This window comes from Cricetulus griseus (assembly GCF_003668045.3).
Source record: "Cricetulus griseus strain 17A/GY chromosome 1 unlocalized genomic scaffold, alternate assembly CriGri-PICRH-1.0 chr1_1, whole genome shotgun sequence".
Classification (NCBI taxonomy): domain Eukaryota; kingdom Metazoa; phylum Chordata; class Mammalia; order Rodentia; family Cricetidae; genus Cricetulus; species Cricetulus griseus.
Window position 1 is genome coordinate 215,997,853 of NW_023276807.1, and position 20,105 is coordinate 216,017,957.

At 42.8% G+C, this 20,105-nt stretch overlaps 1 protein-coding gene across 2 annotated transcripts in view; it reads right to left on the minus strand.

Annotated features, from left to right (window-relative positions):
- Tnfrsf19 (TNF receptor superfamily member 19) overlaps window positions 1-20,105 on the minus strand; it is an 81,761-nt gene that overhangs the window by 48,952 nt on the left and 12,704 nt on the right. For both annotated transcript variants that reach the window (XM_027390402.2, XM_027390399.2), the window contains exon 3: window positions 19,244-19,354. In XM_027390402.2, the coding sequence (XP_027246203.1) occupies window positions 19,244-19,354 (111 nt within the window). The remainder of the gene's footprint in view (window positions 1-19,243; window positions 19,355-20,105) is intronic.

Consider the following 20,105-nt stretch of genomic DNA (forward strand, 5'->3'; position numbering starts at 1 on the left):
CCCACACCCTTAAAATCCACTCCAACACATATTCCCCAGACTTCTGCTTGAATGAATTAGCAACTCACTAAACTCTTTGGCATGCCTCCTTGTGGACGACGCTTCTATCTCTTCTTGAGGAGCCTGCTTAGACTTATGTCTGGCTGTATGTCTGGAGGTGACTAGTGGTGGGCTCTGAGGGACATCAGTATTGTCTTGCCCAGCATTTCTTTCAGGGAAAGTCACTGTTGGTTTAGCAGACAAGGAAGGGTTAATTTCCTCAGTCAGAAGTGGAAAAGGCAATATTTCAGCAGGTAGGGGCAGGAGTGCATCTTCTGCGGAGGGTGGAGAGACTACATCCTCATCCTCTGGTGAGATAAACCCTTGGGAATCTGGGCCTCAGTATGATCCTCCCCTTCATCTCCATCCCACATCCCAGGGTCCTGTTCTCTACCAGTTAATGCCCTGACTTTAAGCACTGACACCTCCAAGGCTAAGATCTGAATTTCCACTGTAATTCAGCCAACCTTGTAATGAGGGCTTTGGTCTGATTTTTTGCAACTTGAGTTCTGTGGCTGCTGGAGAGAAGACTCTCTCCAGTCTAAACACACTTTAGACTGTAAATGCGCACCTGGAGCTGGTCAACGTAATCGCTGAGCTCATTGTCATCCTTTACCATATTCTGAGATGTTTGAAATTGGTTAATTTCATCACTGAATTCACTTTGCCAATTTCTCCAGAAATACTAGGATCGACCAATCAGAATCACCATTTTTTCCACACAATGTTAAAAGTTTTCTATAGAGAGTCACCAAATCCATTGCCTCTCACCATTAGTGAATTCCAAATAATCAAATACATTTGTCTCCTTAAGTTTATAAAATAGTTCACAGCGTGGGCTTCCAATACTCTCTGAGTTTAATAGGAGAGACTTCAGTAACTGTAAGTATTGACAAATTGGAAAGCTTATTCCAGATACAAAAAAAAAAAAAAAATTGTGTGTTTCTGTCACTTTAGAACCACTTCTGGTACCAAAATCTGTATTAGTCAGGGTTCTCTAGAGGAACAGAACCAGAGAGAGGGAGGGAGGGAGGGAGGGAGAGAGAGAGAGAGAGAGAGAGAGAGAGAGGAGAGAGAGAGAGAGAGAGATTTATTAGAGTGGCTTACAGGCTGTGGTTCGGCTAGCCCAACAGAAGGTCCGAGAATCCAGTAGTTAGTTGTTCAGTCCATGAAGCTGGATGTTTCAGCTGGTTGTCAGTATACACCAGAATCCTAAAGAAGTAGATTCTAATGCCAGTGAAGGAATGGACTTCAAGAGTGAGAGCAAACAGTGAAAACTCCCTTCTTCCAAGTCCTTTACACAGGCTACCAGCACACGATATAGCCCAGATAAAAGATGGATCTTCTTATCTCAAAAGATCTGGGTTAAAAGTGGGTCTTTCCTCTTCAAATGATTTAATAATTAAGGGGAAAAAAATTACTCACAGGTGTGCCCAGCTGCTGGGGTTTTAGTTAATTCCAGGGGATGTCAAGTTGATAACCAAGAATAGCCACCAGTCAGTGTGACAGAGGACTAGACCTGCAACCCCCACAGAGAACATCACCAAGCCACTTGCCACATCGGTTCTCACAGCAGAATTGCTTCCCAAAGGCCTGGCCACGCACACATGTACACTCTGTAACATCTGTGGTTCTCAAAGTCCAGTTCTCCTGATACTTCCGTTGATGTGCTGTGAAAGGTTGAAAATCAGAGGAGGGGTTTCCTGGTAAGAATTGAGAGCTGCTGGACTCGTGTCCATCCTGCCAGCTATTTGAAACACACTAATCTTTGGTAACCCCTTAAGGAAAATTGGCCTCTAACTATGAAGCCAGAAAACCACTAGAGTGTCTGTTTAAAAAGAATCACAATTCATGGCTTTTAGATTTTCATCACATCTGTTAAGAACCGTGTCCAATCGAAGTGCCTTTGCACAGATTCACATACAACCAATAAGTTCTTAATTATGAAGGGGAAGTCCTAGCTCTCCTGGGTGCTTCCTCCCTGAGAGCTTTATAAAGTACAAAGCCACACTCTCCCCTTGGGAGGGAAACACTGTCCCGTTGACACTGCCTGAGGGGATAGCACTTTAGAGAAGTGTTGGCCTTGTGCAGGGTGACCCAGATGGTGTTGGAGCTGAGCCTCCACATAGAGTAACTGCTATGCCAAAAGCTACACCTCAGGGTAAAGACTGCACATGGAGAACACTGGCCATCAGTGTTAGTGACATTAAACACAGACCCAGCTTAAGATCTGAGACAGTCACCTGCGCAGAGAGTGCTTAAACAAGATCACAGACACAGAGCAGGGTAAGGCAAAATCTCAGAGGGCTTCAGTTTCTCATCTGTATCACCAAATAATGGGAAAGAGGGCCCAGCTTGTGGGAAATCTCCATTCATTCATAAAGTTTTATCCTCATTTTTTATATAAAATTACTTACTGGCCGAAAAAACTAATCCCAAACCAACACCAAGGACTGCCTGAGCTGGAAGCTATTCATAAACGATAGGCAAAATCAACCCAGGATTCACTAGTTAACACCGTCCCCTCTGGGATAAGGGACACCTCCCAGAACCTGTTGTTCTCTCAGTTAACATGCCTCTTTCAAATGCATGTTTGTTTGTGTTTTTAGACAGTTTCACACTGTAGCCCAAACTGGCTTCTCACCCTGCCTCGGCTTCCGGAAGGGATTATAGTATGAAGCACTATACCCCTCCTGTGTACTCACCCTGCCCACAATTCAAAGGTATTTAGAGAGGGAAAGGGTAGAACGTCCATTGGTCTCTCTTCCCAGGGTTGGATATTGAACCCAGGACCTCTATGAGGGAGCAAACACTTATCACTGAGCTATGTCTCCAACCCCATTAGTTCAAGCATCTCACAAGGCACTCCAGGCTACCCTTGAACTCACTCTGTCTCTTTGTAGTCATCCATCACTCCCGGCTCTTGCAATCTTTCTACCTCCTCTTCCAAGATGTTCCCTGAGCCTTGAGGCGAGGGGGAAGTTTTAGATTCCCATTTAAGGCTGAGCACTCCACAACTTCTTATTCTCCATATGTTGACCAGTTGTGGGTCTCTGCATTCACTTTCATCTACAGCGTGAAGAAACTTTTGTGATGAGAGTTTGAAGATGCACTGGTTTGTGGGCAGAGCGATGCTACTAGGAGTTGTGTTAATTTAGCAGAATAACAGTAGTAGGTTATCCGCTAGGGCCTGTAACCTGTCTAGCTTCCAGTTCTTGGCCCTGTTATGGTGGCAGGTATTTGTTCTACCTCATGGCACAGGTCTTAAGTCCAATCAAAAAGTGTTTGGCCACTCCCATAACTTTTGGGCTGCTCTTGCATCCGTAGGCATCTCTTTATTGTATCTCACAGGCTAAGATGATCACTTTTCTCCTCTGATATCATGCATAGCACCTTCTGGCACTATACAAACTGACCAAAGGGCTGAATCCTCCCAGTCAGTACCAATGTTCTTGATTCAAGTATGTGCTGTCTTCAGCAATAGACTCTTATGGTCAAGTTCTGGAGAGCAATTGTGAGCAATGGAATCAATGATGTTTAGGGGTCTATGAGAACCAACAACTCCAAAGCTCCTTGCATTAGGATTTTTATTTTCTATCATAGAATTATCCACTGTCCCTCTTGTTATGGGGTAACTCCATTTAAACTCATATATGTGTATATGATGTATACATTTGTATAAATTTTACGAAGCTTCTTCAGTAGTAAGTTTCTATGACTTTTTCTAAAGGCCTTTAACGCTAGTTTTCCCTCCCCATATACCCTCCTCTCCCTACCCCCCATTCCCCACCCCATTTAATCCTTCTCGATCCATTATTTCCCCCTTTATATCACTGCATTTTATCTTCCTCCCTTGAAAGTTCCTCTCCCCCATGTCCTCTTTAAGTTTTCTAACCTCTATGGGTATTCCAAGTGAGACATACATATCTGAAAATTCAAAGCTAACATCTGTATATGAAAGAAAATATAAGATGTTTGTCTTTCTGGATCTGGGTTACCTCACTCAAGATGACTGTTTCTAGATCCATCCATTTACCTACACATTTCACTTTTCTTAAAAGTTGAATAATATTTCATGGCATAATGTACCACATTTTCATTATCCATTTATCAGGCGATGGAAATTTAGGCTGTTTCCAGTTTCTGGCTATTCTGAATAGAGCCGAAGTGAATATGGATGACCATGCAGTGGGATAAAGCACCCTTTGGGTATATGCCGGAAAGTAGCGTAGCTAGATCACTTGGTAGATCTATTCCTAGCCTTTCTGAGGAACCTCTACTCTGATTTCCATATTAGCTGCACAACGTTGCACACTCAATAGCAGTGAGTAAGTGTTCCCTCCCACCACAGCCAGCAACAGCCAGCATTTGTTGGATTTTGGTTTTATCTATCTGCCCATTCCAACTGGGATAAGGTGAAATCTCAAAGTAGTTTTGATTTGCATTTTTGGAGTGGCTAAGGATGTCAACCACTCTCTTAATGTTGAGTGCTTCACCTACATGATGTCCTGAACCAAACAGAGACAGGACAAAACTTGCAAACACCCCGGCACATGATCTAAAGAACGAACTTACAAGTTAGAATTTCTTTCAATTAACAGAGACTGTCTCCTGGCCAGTCGTGGTAATTTTGTTTTTATAATTCTACCATATATATTTCGGTACTCACAAAAGCATCTATCTCTCTTGAAATCAGGACAATCATAAAGATAGGCATTCAGAAGGAATTTCTTTGGACTGTGAAGGCTCTTGCAGGAGGCCATTGTTCAAGCTTCGGTGCTCTGTGTGGGGCTTGTGGCTGTGCTGTGGACAGACTCCTGTTTTTGCTGAGCACTTCTGTTGCTCAGAGCACCAGGAGCTTGCAAAGGCTTTCTCTGAGTACAGAGGGGCCTCCCCCACACTGTCTCCAGGGATCAAAGAGCTGTACACGTGACACTCGGGGGTGGGTGCCACACTGTTCACATGAGAAGCTTCTAGTCAAAGGCTCCAGCCAGAGCAGAGTGTTTCAAAGTCAGGCTTTGATCCTTGCAGCCAGAACTGCCAGAGACTGGGGTACAAGTTAGAACACAGCAAAAAGGAGAGGAGGGGAGGAGAGGAGGGGGAGAGAGGCAGAAAGAGGGGAAAGGAAAGGAAGGAGAAAGTGTGTGTGAACTGGAAAGAAATTGGGCTTTCTTTTTCTTTTCAAGCCAGCATTGAAGAAGCAAAAGGGATGTGTTTTCCCACATTGGCTCCAAAATTGCAAGGGTTGGTGTGCCAACTCTGCCACTTGTTGGCTATGTTATTCTGGAGCTCTGGTCCTCAGTCTGGTCATCAGTGAGATGGGAATAGTGATATCTGCCCTACAGGTTGTTTTGAAGAATAAATGAGAAAACATATAAAACTTAAATCAAACACAGTGGGAGCCCATTAAATGAATTATACTGATGGCTGTTATTATTTTGGATTTTCTACAAACCAATAAACCAACTTTCCTGATTAAAGTTTAATAACATATTTGGATGGTGAAGGCAAGTAAGGTTGTGAGCTCAGGCCAGCCTGGGCAATACAGTGAGATTCTGTCTTGTAAACAGCTTGCCTAGCATTGCACGACCCTGGGCTCAACCCCGGGACTGAAAAAAGGAGGGAAGAACAAAATTGCTCCATTGAGAAACATGGTTATGTTATCTAACCCCAACTTTTTCTAGTTCCACCTAACCCAATTTATGGGGAAAAATTATCCTAAAATGCATTACAACTTTTCTACATTGAAAACGAAAACCTCAGCCATCATTCAGTACAACTGGACTTCACCTGCTGAGTCACCTGCAATGCTGTTCCCAGTGCTGTCTACACTGGCAGCTGCTGGCTTCATGGCCCACTGTCACTCCTGGCTCCTGCTGAGATCACTTCCTCCACATGCTACCTCCATCCACCGTGAAGAACCAGGCAAATATCCAACTGGACTTAAATATCAGTAAGAGAGTTGCCATAGAACATGTGCCTATAATCCCAGCACTCAAGAGGGTAAGGAAGGAGGATGGACAGGGCTACCTAGTAAGACTCTATCTCAGAAGACAAAACAGTAACTAAAAATCAACAGGAGCTTTGAGGGTCTCATCTTTAAAAAAAAATGAATATTCAAACACAGGGAGAACATTTAGACTTGTTTTATTCTGACTACCTAGAATTTGTACCACATAAGCACCATTTTGACCAATGTATTCATGCCATAGTTCCCTGTGCCATTTATACCCATTGTACTTTATAGAATGAGCATCTCTTGAATATGCTTGTACATGTATGTGTGTGTGCATGCATGTGTATGCAAGTGTGTATGTGCATGCATGTGCATATTCCATCCTACACCAACCTTAATCATACAAAAAAAAGAGCAACCAGGCTCCAGATCCTCTTACTGCATCTCCTTACTGGACACCAGCTTACAGTGTTTGAACTTACAGAGTCAGGTGACAACAAGAGCCCTTTTCACTGGGTTGAGTTTAGAGGAATGAAAACTGACATCCATGCCAGCTGTTGTAGTCACACCTTAAGTCCTCAGTGCCCACCTCCCACCCCCTGCACATTTTAAGTCCCAGCACTTGGGAGGCAGAGGCCAGAGGATCTCTGTGAGTTGGAGACCAGACTCATTTACATATCGTGTTACAGGGGAGCCAAGCTTGAATAGAGAAACCCTGTCTCTCTCTCTTTTACAAACACACACACACAAAAGAAAGCAGGAGAGAAAACCTACATCCAATATAATCAATAACACTCATGAAATATATATCATTTAGTTTCCTGGGAACTCTGTCAATTTATTGGGGAGAATTTTATTTAAAATACATTTTCTCTAAGACTTGTTATTTTCAAAAAAAATAATCTTAGAAAACTTGCCTAATATTATTGTTAAATTCATTTTTAAAAAAATAGCCATACTTCATGACAAGCTAATAAACTATAGGTGTTAGCTCAGTGTATAATCCTACACATTGAATTAAGTAGAAACTTTGAATTAACTGGAAGTTCGAAGAACCTGTTTCCAAGGAACAGATCAGCATCTGCTGTGGCAACATCGCTGAGCAGTCACCGTCCAAAGCACCATAAACACAGAACACTGTAATTACTCATAATCCAGGCTGCACGTAAACAGCACATAAACATAAATTACCCCAGTATACACGTCTGCTTTGGTGTTTTTATTTCATCAGTGAAACCAGGTGCTGAAAATGCCTTGAAGCCTTCTCCACAAAGGTCAAGAAATATCAACCAAGTGGAAGTGAGGTGAACAGTGAGCTGACACACACAGCCTCCGACCATCACCGTCTTGGCAGGTACATGTCCCCTATCTTTGTGCACTTGTGACCCTCCCCAGCTTGGGAGCATGTCTTTTCCTTTGTATGCTGAAACCTACTACACGTAACATCTCAAAACACTTAAGCAATATACCTTCTTCTATCGCAGTCCCTAAAATTCCATCCCTGCCATAAAGGGAAACAATGGTAATGGGTTTGGGGATGACCTCTCCAAAATACCTGTTCCTGTGCCTGGGCTTGGTGCATGGCTCTGCAGCTCTCACTTGGCATGTCTAGGGGAGTGCTCCAACTGTGTGGATGCAGTGGGATGTGCCCAGCTGGTGCTGTTCACTCCCGCAGCGCCCACATGCTGGGCACGGATGGGATTCACACTTGTCAAGCTGCCCGTTCGCTGATCGGATCAACTTATTGTGCGTCGAATGAAAACGACTTCAAATCTTATTCCCCATAATGGTTTAGCAGAAAGGGAATAATACTCTGTTCTGCAGCAGGCAGATAGTAAGGGCTCAAGCTGTGCTCATGCTTAGCTTTTTGACAAGGTTCTTCCAGGTCAAATGCTCGGCAGGCTCCTCTGAGTAGTGCCCTTGATGGGCCGTGTCTACAACAGCTCACCTGTCTAAGGAATCTATCGAGTCTGTTTAATCCAGACCTCCCCACCATATCTGTTCAGGCCCCTCATCCTACGCCACTCCTGGGGTGGCTCCTGTCCATTCTGGATGGTCTTACTAAAAATCCTGCTTGGTCAGTTTAACCAAAATCCCCACGGTCATTGTCTATCCTTTTCCATCCTTTGACCCTGCCATGCTCCTTGCACACACTATGTTCAGTACAAACCCCTCTCTCCTTCGCTGCTCTCCAATTCCTTATTGTGGCAGCCCTACACGACGTCTACTCTAGACTCTGCTGTCTAGCTCTGCCCATTCTCTGGCTTGTTCCAGGGTGGGAGGGTAGAAAAGAGTGTGTAGGGTTAGTGAAGGGAAGGAGGGGAGGAGGGTGAGCACGTCACCTGCCTGGACTTAGAATTGGATTTCTTTTCTCCTTTAAGGGAGGTTCTACCGAGGTTCAAAATTTATCTTTTAGCTTCAAAAATGCCCTACCAACTTTATTTTTTAAATAAGGATGTGGTGTTGTAAAAGCTCGAAGGAAGTTGCCTGGCACTTCCTTAGATACTCAAGCAGACTGTTTTATCAATAAACTTTTCAAGTGAGAAAATATAGAGGTAGATAAAATAGCAATGCAGTGGGGAAAGGTATCACCCTTGGATTCTTACTTTCCCTCTAAATCTGTACAGGAAGCCGTCCTCAATACCAACTCTTCAATTCTTGCACCCACCATGGCAGTACAGGGAGGCAGACGGGAATGCTTGCTGAACAAACGCGTGGAGGAGTAAATAATGTTCAAAGCAGCACTTCCTAAAGATTCCCCTTTAACATAAATTCTCGGGAGCAAAACCTGTAAAGGCTGCAGCCATGGCTCCCCAGTCAGCCAGGAGTCTTCTTAGGCGATGTGGGTGTATGAAGGCAGGGTGGAGCATCGGGTGGGATGAGCCTGGAGACTTCCTTTCCAGGTTCTGGATCAAGCCCAGCTGCTTCCACCCCAGCGGGCAGCTCTCTGCCCAAGAGTCTCAAGCCACACTTGGTGGCTATCCAGTAGCAAGATGACTCAAAGCTGACAGTCCCTAAATCCCTTCGCTTTTTCCTGCCTTTTGCAAAGCCAGCATTGAACAAAGCACAGGCTGGTGCCACCTACAGAGGAAGGACAGGTCCCCAGACCGCAGGGGGCCTCCTAGACCCTCCAGGTCCAGGAATGGCTCCCAGTGCCTCTGGGCCTAACAGCACTCACTATTTATTTGTATAGCCAGTAAGTTATTTGCTTTGGTTCTTTGAACTTTAAAAGTTTAAATGTTAAATTCCAGATTTAAATGGGAAAATAGCTATTCATGGAGAAAGTCAAGGGCATGAAAAATGGGAATGTCAAATTAGGTTTATACTGCTCGTGCTTGGACATCAGCTCTTTAATTTCCTTTAGTGAAACAATACCAAAGAGCTACAGAAATCTGTACTTGGGGGTTTTAAAGAAAAATCACAAGCTGCTGCTATCTGCTGGACATACGGGCTCACCAGCTTGACTACAGAAAACAATGAGCAACTTAAAAGACAGACGAGTCCTCCTGAAATGCATAATTGAAAGTTATATTAATTTTTGGTGACTATCTTCACAGGGATAAGAAGCACTTTCAAAAATTAGACATCTTTTTAAAACCCAAAGCTGGACACTCGCCCTGTGGGGAAAGTGGGTTGTTTACAAGAGTTCCTTTTTTTACATTGACGAAAGTCATCCCAATAATTGGTTAGAAAAGCTTACTTTGAAAATCATGCCAGAGGCTTGAAGCCTGCTTCAAGTGGTTCATGCAAAAACTAGTTTCCTGATTTACTGCTGTGAGGCGATCATGTTAAAAGCACATTGCTGGCATTCATTCTCTGGGAGGAGGGGCCAGTGCTGGCGGATTCTAGGCAGTAGGAATTCTAAACTCTAGTGTGGTTACTTTGGGCAAACAAAAATCCCCCTCTCCCCTGTATCTCAGAAAGTCTAAAGGATGTTGAAAACAAGTGGCACTCAATCACGCTCACAGCCCCATGCGCCTGGCAGGTACCACCCGAGGGGCCGTGTGAACAGTCTTGGTTTTGACTCTGATAGGGAAAAAACATTCTCAACCATGTTAGAAACTTTCAAAGGAGAAATCTATAAGGCTGTGTGTGTGTGTGTATGTGTGTGTGTGTGTGTGTGTGTGTGTGTGTATGTACAGCTCAGCCGGCTTAATTTCCCCCAACAGACTCCAAATGGCTCAGTTATCTGTCATATATTCTTTCCAAAAATACAGTTACAGGGACTTTACTAAAGGCCACCAGAAGGAGCAGAGAGATTTGGGACTTCAAGGAGAGCAGCATGGGAACTAAATAGAACTAATGCAACGGGACTGCTCAGCAAGGCGTCGGGACCATCGTCTGGTGTGGGGCAGGGTTAGGGCTATAAGCTGGAGGTTCTGTGGAGAGGAAAGCTGGGAAGCAGGGAGCTGGCAAGGCAGCTCCACCTCTGCATCACACATGGGTGTCAGCAGGGTGTGTACTGGAGACCCGTTTTAGAATGTCGTCCTCTGTCAGAACTTCTGGAAGACGTCTTATGATTTCTCAGCTGTACCTTGTAGTTCATAAGCCCGAGTCTCGAAGGCTTTCACTTAGATTATAAAAACATGTTCAAATGAGATAAAACTAAATGTCTACTTTCTCAGTAGCACTAGCTAAACACATTTCAAATGTTCAACAGCCAAAGTGGCCAGTGGATGCCAAAGTGGGTGACAGACACACAAACCTACGAGACAGCAACCCACTGGAGCAGCATCAGAATAAAAAGGGTTTGAACTCCAGGTAGCTGCACCATCCCTGGCCCTGGCATATAGTGGACTAGACACAACAATGACAAATCGATCAACTTCTGGGTGACCGTTGTCCACCCCTAAGATGGGAACAATCATAAACCTTACTTAGGAGATGCGGTATGAGGATTCTATTATTTGGTACCCAAAAGTCATATGATAACATTTGCTGGCCTATTTTGGTCACATCATCTGTCATCACAACTGCAAGGTATCTATTATAGAATAACAAAACTAGGCTGGAGAGATGGCTCAGTGGTTAAGAGCACTGACTGAAGTTCCAGAGAACCCAGGTTCAATTCCCGGAACCCACATGGCAGCTCACAACCACCTGTAACTCCAGTCCCCTGGGATTCAACAATCTCTTCTGAATTCCATGGGCACAAGGCACACTCACGGTTCACAGACATTATATATGCAGGCGAAACATAAAAATAAGCAAATATAAAACATAAACCTAAAAATAAGTAAATAAAAGAACAAAACGCAACCTCAATTCTCTAGGTTTCATGACAGGTTCCGATAGCTAAGTAACAGTGGCACGGAAGGAAAGCGTATTGTCAGAGCAGGGGTCTCTAAGCAGACTTCTTCTCTAATGACTGACAGGAGGTACAGGAGGCTGGTCCCATCTGACAAGTGCACCAAGGCACACAGCATCTCCAGAACACTGCTCCAGCTGCTATCAGCAAACCCCAATTGCATATTACAGATGGTGGAAACCTAACCAGCAATAGGTAAGCCTAGACACCTTAAGGAAAAAGAGTTGAATGTCTTACAAAGAAAATAATAACTAGGAGTAATAAAACCACAGATGGAAAATGTACTTATGCCTGTCTACCCAAAGTTTCTCTAACTCTAGTTTGAAAACACAGATACATTCTTGCAGTGGAAAACACATTATGACCCTGGAGTATGATGCTTCAGACACCTCATCTTGGAGAAAGGAGGGCTGGAGGATATGGCGCAGTAGTGGAGTCCTTGCCTAGGATGTGAAAGGTTCTGAGTCTAATGCACAGCAACACACACACACACACACACACACACACACACACACACACACACACACACACACACACACATACACACACACGCACGCACGCACTGGACCTAAGTACTAAGTTATGTTTGACCCAGTGAAAACAGTAAACTAAAATAATAAATAAGGTTATCCAGAGGCTCTGATATCTAGGGAGAATGAACTTTGTTTTACTCTTTAAATAAAAGTTTGTTTTTTTATTATTAATTTTATTCACTGACCAAAAACCAAGATTAAAGACATTATAAAATATATTGCTTGTATACTAATTCATTGATGTTCATACTGTTAGACAGTAAGTATCTTTAAAAAAAACACTCAAGGTGTGTGGATTCATTCAACCCCTGAGCAAATGTACTATGCTGGGGGCCTGGGTGGGCTGGACAGTGAGGCAACCAAGCTGTACTGGCAGGAGTTGTCACTCTCAAGGGGACAGCACAGGCCATGTGCTAACATGTCTATGTCATAATGTATCTATGCAACACCATGTACACTGGAACACTGTGGATGCTGCTCCCAGGGCATTGGGGTATAGTATAGTATAGTATAGTATAGTATGGTAAAGTATAGTATAGTATAGTATAGTATAGTATAGTATAGTATAGTATAGTATAGCTTCAATGCTTAGGGAAATCTGCTACCTAGGTGTCTTAGTCACTTTTCCTTTGCTGTGACAAAACGCCATGATGAAGGCAACTTATAAAAAGCATTTAATTGGGCTTATAGTTTCAGCAGGTTAGAGTCCATGATGGCAGAGCAAAAGCATGGTAGCAGGAACAGCTGAAAGTTCACAAACAGGAGGCAGAGAAAGCAGTAGTGATGGCACCAGTCTTTTGAAACCTCAGAGCCATCCCCAGTGACACACCTCCTCCAACAAGGCCACCACTCCTAATCCTTCCCAAACAGTTCTACCAACTGGGGACCAAGCATTCAAACATATGAGTCTATGGGGGCCATTCTCCTTCAAATCGCCACAGGGGAAGCAGATTCCATAGGAATCTGAAATACAGAAACTCTCTTTTTGTTGTTGTTTCTTTCTTTTTTTTCTTTTTATTTGATTTTTTTAAGTAAGTGGGGATTGGAGTCAGAACTAGGCAAGCACTCTTCCACTGAGACAGATCCTCAGCCCATTTGCTTATTTAACTTTGGGGTTATAGGATCTACATATCAATTTTCACTGCATGTGAAACCATCTATGAATGTGTGTATGACACATCTCTAACAGGCCGAACACGCCTATTGAGTCAGGTGAATACAAAGAGTGTTTTACTTAGGGGAAAGTGACGGCTCCAGATCTGGGTCTGTAGTGAAGGATTGTATGAGCCAGGTGGGGAAATGGGAACCAGAGTAGGGTTCTTGAGTGAAAACAAGGCAGAAGGATGGGAAGGGGTGGTTTTGGACAGTCAGAGGAACCTTGTTCATTGTTTTGAAAGTCTAGGAAAATGGAAGGATGCTACTTGCTCATTCACTCATTCATTGAAGCCAAATACTCCTGTATCTCATTCATGATGGCTGTTCTATCAGATAATAGTCTCAAACAATTGATTGGTGATAATTTTATAAAGACTTCATGCTTTTCTTGTTTGTTTTTATTTGATGCTGTTTTTGAAACAGGAATCTGTCACCCAGACTAGCCTCCAATTAATAATTCTCCTGCCTCAGCCTCCTAAGTAGGTGGGATTATAGTCACATGCCACCACACTCAACTAAGACTTCATTTTGTTAATATTTTGAAACAACGTTGTATATGTTTGAGAGTGAGAAATGTGCATGTTTGTGCAGAGGCCAGAAGTCACTATAGTACCTCCTCATATGCTCAAAAACTTTGAGACAGGGTCTCATACTAAACCTGGAGCTCACCAATCTAGCTAGACTAGAGATCAGCTGACTGCAGGGATCCTTCTGTGCCTACACTCCTAGTGCTGGGATCATGGGTGCATGCCACCATGCCAGGAGTTTCTTTAATGTGATGTCTGAGGGATCAAACTCAGGCCCTGATGCTTGTACTTAATACACTTACCCAACCGGGTCATCTCCTCATCCCTCAAGACTTCATGGTTTAAAGACCAGTTTTAGGCTTACAGTAAAACTGAGAGGGGAGCTGTATCCCACACCTCCATACCAACATAGCGTCTTCCATTATCAACTTCTTGTGTCTGAATGATGCATTGGTTTCAGTCCGCTCACACCACGACTGCTGTTCTATGACCCGAAGCCTCTACTTAGTTCTCTTGGGGTTCAGTCCTGGTGCTGCACATATTACAGGTGTGCACAACTACATATTTGACGTGCTGTATTCTACCTTTTTGCTATCTTCAAACTGTCACAAAGTATGCATTTGAGGGTCTCCATGACTTTTCATTGCTTGCTATCAGTTTTTGGTGCAGTATAATATTGCATTGACTGGATGGTCTGGTCTCTCACTTGCCTATCTTAGGATAACTGACTGCATTGCTTGCAGGTCTTGATGATCGTGAGTTAACCTGCTTCCATAGTCAACCCTGTACAGATTTTGTATAAATACAAGTTTTTAATTCCTCTGAATAATTACTAATTATAGTTGTTCCAGCAGGGTATTCTTTATCAGGTTAAGTAAATCTCCCCTCCATTCCTTCTTTACTGGGAGTTTTCATTTTGAATGGGTATTGAATGGCTTTCAAATGGTTACTGATATGGCACATGATTTTTCTTCTTTGGTGTGTTGATGTGATGGGTTACACTTACTGAATTTCAAATGGTCAACCAGGCTTGCATGACAGGAACAAATCCCACACAGTCGTGATATTACACTGCCTGGGAGCGATCATCAGAATACAGTGGAATATTCTTGGCATGAACTTGTTGATTTTTCGTTGAAGACTTTCATGCCTATGTTCATGAGAGTTATTGTTCTGTAGCTTTCTCTCTCTTTTTGTATTATTGTTGTCTGATGTTGATAGTAGGTGCTGTTAGCCTAACACTCGCTACATGAGTTTGTGTTCTCTGCTTTTGTATGACAGGAGAGACTGGGGAACCCTCCTCTTAACTGGTGAACTCCTTCTGGCTTTCTGCTTGGCATTTTACTAACAGTGACAGAGTGGATCTCCTCGGTGGGTAAAGGTCTTCAGGGAACATTTTCTCTCTAATGTTTTGGTAGATTGTCTTTTACAGACTTGGTACATTTTATCTGAAAGATTACAGATCCAAAATTTTCAGCCCATGATCTGCAGTGACACTCTCCTTCACCTATGATATTTGTAGTATGTAGTCTTATTTCCCTAGTTCCTCACTCAGCCTGGCTAGAGAATTATCCTTTTTTAAAAATCTTTCTGAACAACAGATCTTTTTGTTAATTTCCCTTTTGATTTCCTGTTTCCATCCACTTCTCTCCCTCTCATCCTCTCTCTCTTCCTCCCTTTCACCCTCTCCCCACCTCTCCCTCCCTCCGTTATTACCTATTTTCTTCTCAGTTTGGATTTAATTTGTTCTTTAGTTTGCTAATACAGAAGTTTAGTTAGGTGGTTTAGATCTTTTCTAATAAATGCATTATTTCATACACTTTTTCTAAGTACTATTTCATTTCATCTCATAAATTTTTATAAGTCTATTGTCATTTTCTTAGGAAAAGTAAATTTCTCCTGTTTCTAGCTTGTTGGTTATCTAGCATGGTGGTTTTTTTTTGTTTGTTTGTTTTGTTTTTTTTATCTCACAGCACCTGAGGACTTGTCCAACTATCTTCCTGTCCCTGGTTTCTGTTGTCCTTTGTCTGATGAAGGGTAGATCACATTTACACTTCACATGTCCTTTTAAATGTGTTAGGAAGGATTTTACAACCTGACATGTGGTCCAGGTTGCTAAATCTTTCATGAAAGCTTGAGAAGAAGGTATATTCTGCTGGCACAGGAAAAAGATGCCTCTAAATGTCAATGACATCCAGTTTGATTGATGGTGGTTTGTCATCAGCTATGACCTTGCTAAGAGTCTGCTTGTTACTCTGCTGGTTTCTCACAGATGTCCAAGTCCCCACTGGAGAATTTTCTGTTTCCACTTCACTCAGTCTCCATTTCTCTCCCACTCACTCACCACCACTGTCCTTCCTTCCTTCCTTCCTTCCTTCCTTCCTTCCTTCCTTCCTTCCTCCCTCCCTCCCTCCTTCCCTCTTTTCTTTTTGAGACTAGAACTCACTATGCAGTACAAGATGGCTTTAAACTCAGGATCTTACTGCCTCAGCCTTTCAAGCCCTGGGATCATACACCAGGGCCACGTACCCTCATTCTCCTTCATGATAGAAGGACAACTTCACACTGCATAGGATTCTGGGTTGTTGGGTTTTTCTCTTAACATTTTAAAAGGCTCACTCGGCTTCCCTCTTGTTTGCATGCTTTCTGAGGAGTCAGAGGTCATTCTCACCTCTGCTCCCTTGCAGAGAAGGTGCTTTTTTCATCTCACTGTCTTAGGACTTTCCCCCTTTCATCTTCGTTTTTCTGTAGCTTAAAAATGGTTGCCCAAGTTTTTTTTTTTTTGTGTGTGTGTGTGTGTGTGGTGTGTGTGTGTGTGTGTGTGTGTGTGTGTGTGTGTGTGAGAGAGAGAGAGAGAGAGAGAGAGAGAGAGAGAGAGAGAGAGAGAGAACACTTCCATATCTACAGGATTTAGTGTCTAACATTAATTTGGAAAAGTTCCGAGTCATTATTGTTTCAAAGTATTTCTGCTGCTCCTTTCTTCTTGCATTCCCACTCTGCAAGTTGATATGTTTTGTTCTTATCCCACAATCTTTAGATATTCTATTCTGTTGTTGTTTTTCTTTCAGTATTTCTTCTATGGTTTTTGGTTTTAGGCGTCCACTGAAAAGTCTTCAAGCTCCAAGATCTTGCCTTAGTGGTATCCAGTCTGCCAACGGCCCAGTAGAAGCAGCCATCATTATTTATTTACTTATGTATTTAGTTAGGTCTTTTTAGGGATTTCCATCCTTCCGTTCATCCTACCCATCTTTCTCCAATAATACCGTTTTATATTCTACAGCACACCAGTCACAGCTATTTTAAATTCTCTTTGTGAGAATACCAGTTCTTCTGCCATGTTTCCTGTGCTTGTTCTGTCTCTTCAAACTGAATTTTTGCTTTTCAGTATGCTTTTTCTTGTGCTTTGTAGTTTTTTTTTGTTACAAATCATACCTGATAACTGGGTAAAAAGGATTATCATATATATATGATATATCCCACACTACTAAAGGGATATATATATATATATATATATCCCTTTAGTTCTGGGAAGCAGGCCCTGACTCTTTCATTATGTCTGTCTGTCTGTGAGCCTGTGCCCCTGAACGACCTTCAAGGTGCTCATACATACATACATACATACATATATACACACTTACCCTCACCTCTTCCTCACCCTCTCTCCCCATTGCTTCTAAGATAGGACAGCCAGAGTGAGCTCGAACTGGTCTCCCCTGTCACTTAAGGCTATGGTAATTTTCCTCCAGTTTCCCTCCAGTCCTCCTCACCCCCCACCAAGGGTGGGTCTTTTCAGGAGTACATTGCTCTGGCCTCTTTCAAGAAGCCACCAGCATCCCCCACCTTGTTGGAGGAGAGGAATGCTCTTTAACATGCATCATGAGAATCTCTTTGATCCCCTGGAGGTAAAATGGAGTGAGGCCACACTACACAGGGCTCAGGAACTCTGCATTCTCTGGCTTCTCCATACCAAGGCTTTGGCAATTTGCCAATGATAGTTCCGGCTTCCTGCCCAGCAGGAGGTTGTGAGCAGTGTCTTGTGACTCTTTGTATCTGCCTGACTTCCAGGGGCTTACTTCTCTCACAGATCTCAGAGCCCTTTGGTCCTTGAGTTTGTTCAGCTGCAGAGACCATCCTGGTCAGTGCAAACAGAGACTGTGCGATGATTTTTTTTCATTTCATTTAAAAAACTTACAGCTGATTGAATCTTCACCTTCTGGTCTGATTCTCTAGATATTTATTTCATATTTTCTACAGTCGAGAGATGAAGATAAGAGAATAAACTTTCAGCAATGGTTTACTCATCTCAGAATCCATGCAGCTACACACATCTTTTCATGGTGTTAGGCAAAAGCTCTCAGGGGATGGAAGACTCATCTCTTTTCCTCCCGGGGGCCTGGGCACTTGACTTTTGTGCTGTCCCTAGACAAGAGAACCTGCTATCTACCCAATATGGCAGAACCTATATCTGAAATAAACATTGGTACAGTCAGGAGGGACCAAAACCTTCCTGGTGAGATACAGTAATTAACTAGCTATCAGAGTTAGAAGGCATTTCAATCGAGATATAAAGCCAGGACTCTGAAAGCCAACACTTCCTTAACACAGCAACCAGAAAGCGAAGCCCCTGTAAGGATGGGACTTGTGGAATAGGTACCTCTTTGTTTCCAGCTGCTTGTAGATCATTGATCAACAATCTATGACCCATAAGATTGAGGTTTACATAAGAGCACCCTGCAGGGGAGAGGGCTTTCCTTTTAAAAGTCACTTTCAATAAAAACAAAAATCCATTGTCTCTTCCCTAACGGAAGGCTTTGATGTTTATTGAGAACAAAACATTGCACCGATTTCCCCACAACTAGTAACATCTTCAAAAGACCAAAAAATAAAGCAAATGGATATTTAGCTTCGAAGAGGCCAGGAGAAACTGTGGAATATGAACAACTGTGAGGAGAATTTCTTAATGAGTAGGATTTAAAATGCACACTGGAAAGTACTCTCAGGAATGATGGGCACTAACACTGGTAAGATTATAATGCTTGCTTCCTTCAATTCCCTTGCTTGCCTCATCTCATTCCTACTCAGAACATGGCTGACTGACTGACCAGCAATGGTAACGTTCATTTTAAGAAAAAGAAGACCCAGAAAATGGTAGTATTTCTATTTTCCCTATTTCACCCTTAGTTATTTGTGTTTTAACTTTTAATCTTCAGGTAGAATATTGGTTCTTTACAATTAACCTCTAAAATATTCTGTTAGTGAAACACTAAGTTATATACAACAATGGTATTTGTAGGATTCTAGTTGTTAGACTCTACTTACCTCAAAAAGATACAGGGATTAGTGTAGGGAGACACTGTAGCCCCGCCTCCTAGTAGCCCCAACAGGTATGCCTGGCCATGCCCTCATGGGCCTGGTGGGGGGGGGTGTCAAAGATGTGGATAGCCCCTTCTCTCTGGCCATGCTAGCTTGCGACCTGTGGGCACGCTCTGGCTTATGTTTGGGCTGGTGTTTATCTGAATAAAGAAATCTTAGCCTTACGGACTACAGATCATCACTTAGTAGATTAGAAGTATTAAAGGGGAATTATATAATATCTTCTTAACGTGGCATAATGAGCCAAGAATTCTGTCCTGTTACCCAAAGTGTTGCTAACAATCAACTAAAAGAATTTGGTTTGAAAGAATGTTTTGTCACACATAAACACAAGAATGTACTTGATATGTACCTTGGACAACTCCATGCCAGGCCCACACTGTTTGCAGAGGACACAATTTCCAGACTGATCCTTGAATTCTTGTTGTCTGCAGTCTCCGGTTTCACAAATCACTTTACATGACTGAAAAAGAAAAATGGTTGCCAAAATGTTATCTTCACTCCACTCCTCAGACTGCTTGCCAAGAAAGGAATGACAGAGTAAAAACTTCCTCAACATGGCATTGGCTTAAGTTTTTGATTTCAGAAGAACCACTGCTTTCTGAATGAATCCAGGGGACGAGTAAATCTGTAACAAATCCTTCTTAGCCTGGAGAACGTCCACTCATCCCATAACCAGGGCCCCTTGTTCTAGACTTAACTATAACCCCCATCTGTTACTCCTCTGATGATGACGATGATGATGGTGATGATGATGATGATGATGAAAAAGTAAGCCTGCAGGGACCCCAGGACTTTTGCTACCTGAAAACTTCTGAATTAAAACCAGCCAACCAAACAACCAACCTTTTATTGATCTTAGAAGAATATGAACATAATCAACTCTAACAATGCATACACAGGTGAGATAGAGCCACACCACCACAGGAACTTGTGATTATCCTCTAGATATCCCTGCACTTAATTTTTAAAAAGTTGTTGTTATTGTTCATTTATTTGGTTTTGTTTATTTGAGACAGGATCTCAAGATGCAGCCCAGGCTGGCCTCAAACTCCCTACCTTCATGCCTCCTCTCCCCAAGTACCGCCCCTTGGTTGGATGGAGATTCCAGGTGCACTACACTCGCTTGGAGACCCTCTTTGAAAACTACTATCTGAAAACCATGAGCTCACACCTCCTGAGGATAGCGGTGGTGATAGAGATGACCAATGGCC